The following is a 10,496-nucleotide window of genomic DNA, read 5'->3' on the forward strand; positions in this document are numbered from 1 at the left end:
CAGCAGCTCAGAGTCTCGCACAGAGGGAGTGCTCCAAGCATACCTAGGAATTCCTGAATCAGAGGAAAGGTATGCCATTTGAGGAGTGTCTGAGCTCATTTGGAATAAGACTGCACAGCTGATGGTCACTTGATCAGTGTGCAATGAGGGCCTGACAGTTTTCGTGCTCCAGGGAAGGATGACCTTGTGACTTTGACCTGCTCTCTCTTCCTGTCTCCCACCTGTTCTTAGCCCTGTCGCCCAAATCAGGGCCATGTCACCCCATGGAAGTGGAAACCTTTCGGTGGTGCCTCTGCAGGAGTTTGTGCTGGATGGATTTCAGGGTGGGCGGCAGACCCAGGCCCTGCTCTGTGCCCTCTTCCTGGCCCTGTACTTGGCGGCCGTCCTGGGGAACCTCACCATGATCGTGGTCATCACCCTGGATGCCCGTCTGCACTCCCCGATGTACTTCTTCCTCAAGAACCTCTCCTTCCTGGACCTGTGCTACACATCTGTCATCTACCCCAAGGCCCTGGCCAACTCCCTGTCCTCGTCCAAGGTCATCTCCTTTGGAGGCTGTGCCACCCAGTTCTTCTTCTTCTCCATGATGGGCACGACTGAGACTCTTCTCCTGGCCATGATGGCCTATGACCGCTTCCTGGCCATCTGCACCCCCCTACACTATCCCATCACCATGTGCCCCACAGCCTGTGCCCGCCTGGTCCTGGGCTGCTACGGTGGAGGCTGCCTCAACTCTGGGGTGCAGGCTATCCTGACTTTCCGCCTCCCCTTCTGCAGCTCCAACCACATCGACCACTTCTTCTGTGATGTGGTCCCCCTGCTGCAGCTCACTTGTACTGACACAGCCATCAACAAGCTGGTCATGTTTGGCCTCTGTGGCCTCATCGTCGTGGGCACCACACTCGGGGTCCTCATCTCCTATGCCTACATCACCGTGACCATCCTGAGGATGCGCTCAGGCGCAGGCAGACACAAGCTCTTCTCCACCTGTGGCTCCCACATGACGGCCGTGTCCCTCTTTTATGGGACCCTTTTTGTCATGTACGCCCAGCCGGGCGCGGTGGAGTCCATGGAGCAGGGCAAGGTGGTCTCTGTCTTCTACACCCTGGTCATCCCCGTGCTCAACCCCCTCATCTACAGCCTGCGGAACACGGAGGTGAAGGAGGCCCTGCGGAGACTGGGCCACAAGCTCACAGCCCCATGATGGACGGTGACCTGGGAGACAGAGCGTCCTCAGGGAAGGAATTTGTTCCTCTTTCTTCCAATTCATTCATTCATCCAACATTTCATTCAATTCTGCATTGAAGCACATCATGGACCATGCAGGCATGAGTGAGATGCCAAGACAATGAGGCAGACAATTAATGGTCCATGATGGATGGAGACCCTAAACGTGAAGTTTCTATGACGCAGTGGGAATAGGCATGAACACAGGGTCTCTGAACCAGGGGACAGGTCGCAATTCAACACCTTCAGTGAAGGTCTGTGGGCCAGACAAATGCTCTGGCCTTTTCCCTTCACTTCATGGCTGAATCTCAGGTAAACCTGTGCTCAGCAATCTCCCCTGGACCACCCAGAAGGGGGATTTAGGACGCTCAGCCCTGCCCTTCCTTGGGGATACCCTGGGGTCAGCGTAGCCTCTTAGGGGAGGGGGGAGGATGGTGCTTCCCCTCCGTTTGGCATCTGGATGTTCCCCTCCCCCTCCCCTTCTGTTCACGAATCCTACCACCTCCAACAGGAAGCAGAGTGACCTATGCTCCTGCTGCAGGGGCTCCTGGTCACCCTGCCCCTGGTTTCTCCCCTGAGATAGCAACTCAGAGTCCCGGGAAGCCAACATAAATGCCCAATGTCCAATGTTGCCCTAGCCCCGTCCACCCAGCCTGGCCAGTGACAACATCCTCACTACGTGTCACCTGACAAGTGATGCTTTGACAGGGCAGACATCTCTGAATGAGGATGAGTTCCTGGTGGCTGTAGCAGACAGCACGGATGGAAAGGCAGGTGCACTGTCTTGGCAGAGCGCACGGCTCCCTGGCCTCTGTCCCACACTCCCTGGAGCCTGGACCCCCTGTCCTGACCTGCCCACTCGGAGCTCCATCCTCATGCTCAGGGGACCCCACACAGAGCCTGGGCTCACAGCCCGCTGGCCTCCTTATCTTGACTCTCTGTAGTGGAGTCATTCACGCCCATGGTCACCAGAAGGTTGTGCTCGGGACATGGGGGTGATCTGCTTGCTCCTGGGCCCTAGGGACCTGACCTGCTTCTGTGATCCCAGCTCTCACGGAACCTCTCTCCCTGCTCAGGCAAACTCAAGATCTGCTGCTCCCAATTCCTCACCTAAAACATTCTCGAAGTCTCTCATGGAACTTTGTCACCACTGCCTCATCCTTGCACCTCCCAAATGACATCTCACCCTTCCACAGGTACTGCAGTCACCTGCTACCAAATTCCCGCTTGCAGAATCCCCCAGATTTTCTGCTACACAAACGACAGACCTGTCTCTCCCTCTTGCCTTTCTTTCCTGTCATTCCAAGGAGTTTTAGAGACATGTTCTCGTGTCATCTAATCGATCCAGATTTGGAGAGGGGAGAGTACATGTTCCCTCCGCGTGTGCATGTATCTTCCTTCTGATGCATTTTGCATTACCAACAGGAAGACACCCCTTAAGGGTCCACGGTAACAGAGCGTTTGTCCTGAATTAAGGGTAAGTAAGACTGGGCCTTAGATGCAAATGCTCAGCAGTCTGAAGAAGAAGGGAAAAAAAAGGAATAACAGTTACAGAGTGTTGTGACCTCTAAATTGCCCACACTTCAGACTGTTGTGACGACCACGGTACCGTGTTAAGTGTGATGGTTTCGCTATGTTGATCCCCTACGGGCTTTGCAGACGGCCCCTCAGGAGGTTCTCAGCCAAAATCTACCACGACTGTGATTGATTTCAATGTATTCTTTTTTGTTTTTGTTTCTTTGTTTGTTTGTCTGTTTAATTTTCCCACTGTACAGCAAGGGGATCAAGTTATCCTTACATGTGTACATCACAATGACATTTTTTCCCCACCCTTTGTTCTGTTGCAACATGAGTGTCTGGACATAGTTCTCAGTGCTATTCAGCAGGATCTGCTTGTAAATCTATTGTAAGTTGTGTCTGATAAGCCCAAGCTCCCGATCCCTCCCGCTTCCTCCCCCTCCCATCAGGCAGCCACAAGTCTTTTCTCCAAGTCTATGATTTTCTTTTCTGAGGAAATGTTCTCTGAGTTCATTGTTAACCAGTCATTCCTCCCCAAAATGTACCCGGCATACCACTATACTTAGATTAAAGACGTTATGTCAAGTTAAACGCCTTAAAATTCAAGGAATACATTTGATTCTAAGCCTATACACACTTTTTAAAAATTTTAAACTTTATCTTGGAGATATATATATATATACCAGTATAAATAATTTATTTTTCATTTACTTTAAGTTTTATTAAAGCAGAGTTGCTGTACACTGTTTCTTCAATTTCTGAATTTTCAGTGGAGGCATCAGCAGCGTCTGGCACACTCACATGGTTTTGAGTCACATCTTCACAGCTTTTTCCTCTTGCAAGCCTCGAAGTCCACGCCCCTTAAACAGAGGCTCCCCAGTTCCCCTTTCCCTCCAGCCTCTGTCAACCACCGTTCTACTTCCTCTCTCGAGGAACCTGACCACCTGGGAACCGCATCTTCGTGGAATCACACAGTGCTTGTCCTGCTGGGTCTGGCTTGTTTCACTAGCATCAGGGCCTTGATGATTGTCTGGGTTGCAGCGCGTGACAGGACTTCCACCCCTTTCCAGGCTGAATCCTCTGCCGTCATAAGTACACGCCTCATTTCCTTTGTCATTTCAGCACCATTGAACGCTAGGGTTGCTTCCACCTTGCGGCCATCGTGGAGAAGGCTGCTCTGTTCTTGGATGTGCAAGCATCCCTTGGAGATCCTGCTGTCAGTTATTGCGGAGACGTACTCAAACGAGAACCATAGAGGAATTCTTTTCTAGCTCTTGAGGAAACCCCGCATCGTTTCTCATAAGGGCTGCATTATTTCACTCTCCGCCCACCGTGCATAAGGCTTCCAATTCATCCACATCCTTTCCAACACTGGGTGTTTTCTGGAGCTTGTTCCTGTGTTTTTGTTTCGAATGGATGTCAGCGGGATCTCCGTGTGGTTTCAGCTTGTGTTTCCCCAGAGATCAGTGAGGTTGGGGATCTTCTCATGTGCTTGCGTCCGTTTGCAGATGATCTTTGGAGAAATAACTGCCCTGGTACTTGGCTCGTTTTCAGTGGGACTGTTTGTTTGTTTGGAAGCTGTAGGGATAGGCCATGTACTCTGGATATTGTCCCATATCAGACATCACATTAGGTCTTTCTACACAGAACTCCAAATCATGCACTTGGAGACTAGACTTGTGGTTGCCAAGGGGGAGGCGGAGGGAGCGGGATGGACGGGGAACTTGGGGATAGCAGATGCAGATTCTTGCCTTTGGGATGGAGCAGCCATGAGTCCTGCTGTGTAGCACTGGGAACTATATCGAGTCGCTTATGATGGAGCATGGTGATGGGAGAAAAAGAATCTACACATGTATGTGTAACTGGCTCACCATGCTGTGCAGGAGAAAATTCACAGAACCCTCTAAACCAGCTATGTTGAAACATAAAAGAAACTCCTCATGCACAGGAGTCCACTTGCAGAAACACACATTAGAGGGAAATGTTCATTGCAGAATACACATTACTGACAATTTAAAATAAAAAGGACGTTGAGCGTGGTTTCAAGGGCTTGTTGACCTTCTGTTTATCGTCCTTGGAGAAATGTCTATTCAGGTCTTTTGCCCATTTTTCAACTTGCATGTTGGCGTTTTTGCTCTTGACTTGTCTAAGTTGTTTGTCTATTTTAGAGATTAAGCCCTTGTCAGTTGCATCATTTGAAACTATTTGCTCCCATTCTCTAAGCTGCCTTTTTGGGTTCTCGTGGGTTTCCTTTGCTGTGCAAAAGCTTGTCAGTTTGATTAGGTCCCAGGGTTTATCTGTGCTTTTCTTTCTGTTGCCTTGGGAGACTGACCTGAGGAAACATTAGTAAGGCTGATGTCAGAGGATGTTTTGCCTCTGTTCTCTCCCAGGAGTTGGATGCTGTCTTGTCTTACATTTAAGTCTTTGGGCCATTTTGAGTTTATGTTGGTACATGGTGTGAGGGTGTGTTCTAGTTTCATTGACTGCATGTAGCTGTCCAGGTTTCCCAGCAATGCCTACTGAAAAGACTGTCTTTTTCCCACTTTATGTTCTTGCCTCCTCCGTCAAAGAGGAATTGACCATAGGTGTCGGGGTTTCTTTCTCGGTTCTCTATTCATTTCCATTGGTCTGTCTGTCTGTCTCCTTTGGTACCACTACCACACCGTCTTGATGACTGGGGCTTTGTAATATGGCCTGAAGTCTGGAAGAGTTATGTATCCTGCTTGGTTTTTGTTCTTCAGAATTGCTTTGGCCATTCTGGGTCTTTTGTGGTTCCACATAAATTTTTGGAGTATTTGTTCTAGTTCTGTGCAAAATGTCATGGGTAATTTGAAAGGGATTGCACTGAAGCTGTAGATTGCTTTGGGTAGTACGGCCATTTTGACCATATTAATTTTTCCAACCCAGGAGCATGGAATATCTTTCCATTTCTTTGCATCTTCCCTCCTGCACTGTTGGTTGGAATGGTGGCTGCTACAACCACTATGGAGAACAGTATGCAGGTACCTTAGAAAACTATACATAGAACTACCATAGGACCCAGCCATCCCACTCTTGGGCACATATCCAGACAAATCTCCCCTTAAATGTTCATTGCAGCTCCCTTCCCAATAGCCAAGACATGGAATCAACCCAAATGTCCATCGACAGACAATTGGATTAGGAAGCGGTCGTGTATATATACACAATGGAATACTACTCAGCCATAAAAAAGAACAAAGCAATGCCATTTGCAGCAACATGGGTGGAACTAGACTCTCATCCTGAGTGAAGTAAGTCAGCTAGAGAAAGACAAATACCATATGATACCACTTATCTCTGCAATTGAATATACGGCACAAAGGAAACTTTGCACAGAAAAGAAAATCTTGGACTTGGAGAGTAGACTTGTGGTTGCCAAGAGGGTAGGGGAGGGACTGGGAGGGACTGGGAGCTTGGGGGTAAATAGATGCAGAATGCTGCCTTTGGGGTGGATGAGCAATGGGATCCTGCCTTGTAGCCCTGGGAACTCTGTCTAGTCACTTAAGATAGAACTTTTAATGTGAGAAAAAAGAATGTATACATGTAAGTGTAACTGAGTCACCATACTGCACAGTAGAAAAAATATACACATAAATAAAAGATAAAAAATAATAAAATAAAATAAAATGAAAAGGAAGTAACATAAACGTCTCTCTAGAGAAGATTCCACAAGTAAACTGGGGCTTGTCTTCATGTTTAAAACTATTGAAATGAAATGAATGAACGAGACCATGGAAGGACCGGGAAGGGAGGTCAGCATCCTGCACAGCACATTGTGAATTAGGGCTGGAGAGCTGGCAACACCCCTGAGCCAGGAGAGTCTAAGCGCCCCACTGACCTTGCCAGGTGAAAGCGCACTGCCTCAGCACCCTCCAGCGTGAGTCACTAGGGCCGCCAGAACTAATTAACACAAGGCCGGGGACTCAGAGCAGCAGGAGTTTCCACTCTCACACGTCTCGAGTACAGACGTCCAAAACCCGGAGGTCAGCAGGGCCAGCTGCCCGTGACGGCTCTGGGAGGACCTTCTTCCCCGCCTCTTCCTGGCCTCTGGAGGCTCCTGCTGTCCTTGGCCTTCTGTTCCCTCTTGCTCCATCCCGGCAGTCTCTGCCCAGTCTCCCCAGGACCTTGCTCCTTGTGTCTTTGGGTGTCCGTGTCTCTGAGGCCTCTCCTCTTCTCATCAGGACACCAGCCATGGGACTTAGGGCCCACCCCGCCCAGCAAGATGGCATCCTGACCAGTTCACTTAGGAAGACCCTATTTCCAAAGAAGCTCACATCCTGAGCTTCTGGGTAGACATGTCTTGCAGGGACACACTGGTCACCTCAGTACCGTGATCTCCCATGTGCTCCAAGGGGACTGTGGTTCTGCGGCTGCCGAGAGCAGTGTTCCATCTGTGCCAAGGGGGTCCCCGTGGGGGATATTTTAAGTCTGTTCTCACATATGACTCTATCGTGCATCTGCGTGATTTATCAGCTGCAGAGAGACGTATGGAAATTACCAACCAGGATTTGGATGTATGCATTTGTGTTTAATTCTACCAGTTTTTACTTTACACATTTAAAGTTTCTATCAGTTGTATACAAATGTTAAAGTTGCCCATGATCCAGTTGAATGGAAAAGTTTCATTTTAAAATGTCCCATTATGAATAAAGGTTTTCTCCTGAACGTTACTTTGTCTTATTGAGTGATGCCTGCCTTCTTTCTCTTAGCGTGTTTGCAATACAGCCTTTACAATTTTTATTTACATACCCTCTATATTTTTGTATTAAACATATATAGGCTTTGTACTTTGCTCTTTGATTTCTAACTCAGATTAAGTAGTTTTAAATAGACGCATTTACTCTATCTGGATTGAGTGCAGGACTCCTTGAAGCACAGAAACATTTGCTGGTGCCCCAGAGAAATATTCCCTGCATATCAGCCCTCCTTACGCCATCCTGCACACGTGGGGAGGAGGGGCAAGGCCTGTGGACCGGGAGGTCACACCTGCTGCCTGGGGAGACCTTTCCAGGAAGCGGCTCTGGGTCCCTCTACGTTGTCTGTGTTTGTCTCCTCTTGGTTCCCCCAGGTTCCCTGATGGCCTTTAGGCTTCATGGCTCCCTGTCTTGGGTTGGGAGGTGGGTCAGGGGAAGACTGGCCACAGCATAGCAGCTTCCTGGGACCCAGAGAGTTGGGAGTCCCACTGCACTAGGAAGCCCAAGTGCCCTAATTGGCCATTTGTGACCTTGGCTCCCAGCTGTGCCAGGTGAAAAGCACCTTCCCCAGCAGAGTGGCCCCGTGGTGCAGGCACCTGAGCTGCCTCACAGATAATGGGACAGGACTTGGAGGGCAGCTGAGCTGAGCTCATCCCCTCCATTGCTTGCCCCACGGCCCAGGAGATCCCTGCCACAAACACCTGGCCAGACTCTCACTGGAATCCCTGGTGCCCTCTTTCTCCCCATTCTCACTCTCACCTCATGCACAGGGGGCCAGATGGGAAAGAGGCAGGGGTCCTTGGTGCCCACCGATTTTCAGGAGCTTAGGAGGCTCTGGGAGACCAGGTCCTGGCTGTGTGACCCAGATGAGGGATGACCCTCACCTGAAAAAGGTAAGGTCAAGGTAGCCACCCATCAGGGCTGCCAGGAGTTGAAGGAGACCGGTATGTGAGGGAGGCAGCGGGGTTCTGTCTGCAGGGAGCACTCAGTGCTTGTGCCCAGCACCCGGAATTACGTCCACTGTCTTGCCTTGGGAACCCTGACCTCAGCTTCAAGGTGGTTGAAAGCAGTGCCTCTTCAAATTAACCGGTAGACGAGTCCTCTGGGCAACTTGTTCAAGAGCAAGTTTGTTTTTTGGGTTTGTTTCTTTTGAGGGCTGCACCTGTGGCATATGGAATTTCTGAGGCTAGGGGCTGAATTGGAGCCACAGCAGCAGCCACATCAGCGTGCGATCTGAGCCATGTCTACGACCTGCACCACAACTCACGGTAATGCCAGATCCTTAACCCACTGAGCGAGGCCAGGGATCCAACTGGCATCTTCATGGATACAAGTCGGGTTGACCACCGGCTAAACCATAACTGGAACTTCCAATAGCACATTATGAGAGAGAAGGTGGGGTGGGGTTAGAGCTTCTGCATTTCTAACCAGCCACATTCTGACCACTAGTGAAGCTCCTGGTTCCTGGACCTCACTGTCAGTAAGGAGGATTAGCAATGAGTGTTAGAACAGGGGAAGCTCCACTGCAGAGGGTCACAACTGCCCAGCTGGCATCCATCCCCTTGAGCCCATTCCTTAGGATTGGATCAAAGGTCTGTGCATGTCATCGACGACCGGGGATGCCTGGTAATCTCAGCAGGCTGGAGATCCCTGCTTGTTGGTTGTTGAAAAAAGAAACAAAGAAGGTGGCTTCAGGGATGGAAATATCTATTTATGCTCCGCTTTTTTCACAAGGAGAACCTATGCAGGTGCTCCTTTATCAAGTTAAGGGATTTCCAGGAGAGATGGTTAGGTAATACAAACTCAAAACCTCAGTTCACCACAGAAAAATCTTCCTAGGCTGTGGGGGTGAACAGCTGGGCCACGCTGCCCCCACTGCGGGTGAATGAGCCCCGGGGCAGCCAGAATCCACTGGGGTACTACTAGGGGGATACAGAGCAGACCCCGTTCACCGCTCCACCCATGCTCCAGTCAGCACAGCCCCTTCAAAATCATCCTGGTTTATAACCGACTTCTATCTGAGGCAGAGCCATGCTCTGACCTTCTGAATGGTCTCTGCTGTGACAAACGCAGGGAGCAGAAAAGGCTAAGAGAATTCCAGAAGGAACAAGACCGAATCCCAGATCTCTCTACTTTCAAGTGGAAAAGGAGCATCCTGCCCAAAGGATGCAGCCCTGGAGGGAGGTGCAGTGTTTGGGGGGCAGGTCGCCAGTGACAACAATGGAGAGGACACTCCCGTCTCCTGAACGTGTCACAGCCCCCGTCCTACTTCTTCTCAGACTGCGGAGCTGGGCTCTCCCTTCCCATAATTTGGCAAAAGAGGCTGATCATTGGCAGGAAGCTCCTGAGAACCTCCAAGCTGCAGAGATCTCTGCTGACAGAAAGCCACCGTGGCCCAAGTGCAGGGGCAGTGATGCTGAGAGAGGGCTCGGGGTCTGCAGGGGACACAGGTAGCAAAGACCCACGTGTGCTCGTGAGGGCTTCCCTTTGCTCTCCTTCCAGACCGGGCTGGGGATGGAGGCATCATCAGGTCAAGACCTTGGGAGCAGGAGGTGCTCGACTACCATTTCTGAGATTGATGAATGAGTTCATAAGGCAGAGAGAGGGCAGGGTTAGATACCTAGGCAAAGAGTGGGCACAGCACAATTCAGCAGCACCCTCGAGGGGCAGGAGATCCCTTCTCTCAAAGGACACAGGTGGCTTCAACACCATTCAACACCGGAGGCTCTCAGCTCCGCAACCCTCCTCCACCCTGAGAGTGTGGGGTTTTCCCATTTGAAAAATCTGAGCTAAGCGCAGAGTCTCCCACTGAGTGCTGTGTGCATATTTATGAAGTAGGGAATCCAGGCAATGTTCTCCATTTCAGGCCAGTCTGAGCTCATCTGGAAGGAGGACTCGGCAGCTGGTGGTGTCTTGGTCAGGGTGCAATGGACACTGAGGCTCCCACTTCCCCAAGGGAAGGACAACCTGTGAGCTTGACCTGCTCCCTCGCACTGCCTCCCTCCTGCTCTCTGCACCTGTCGCCAGCTCAGGGCC

The 10,496-nt window shown here is 50.4% G+C and overlaps 1 protein-coding gene across 1 annotated transcript; it reads left to right on the top strand.

Moving 5' to 3' along the window:
• Positions 1-253: 253 nt before the first annotated feature.
• Positions 254-1,204, top strand: LOC125122320 (olfactory receptor 12-like). The gene has a single exon (XM_047770520.1). It carries the CDS (start codon positions 254-256, stop codon positions 1,202-1,204), a length of 951 nt encoding a protein of 316 aa, XP_047626476.1.
• Positions 1,205-10,496: the final 9,292 nt, after the last annotated feature.

Source organism: Phacochoerus africanus, chromosome 3 (genome assembly GCF_016906955.1).
Source record: "Phacochoerus africanus isolate WHEZ1 chromosome 3, ROS_Pafr_v1, whole genome shotgun sequence".
Taxonomy (NCBI): domain Eukaryota; kingdom Metazoa; phylum Chordata; class Mammalia; order Artiodactyla; family Suidae; genus Phacochoerus; species Phacochoerus africanus.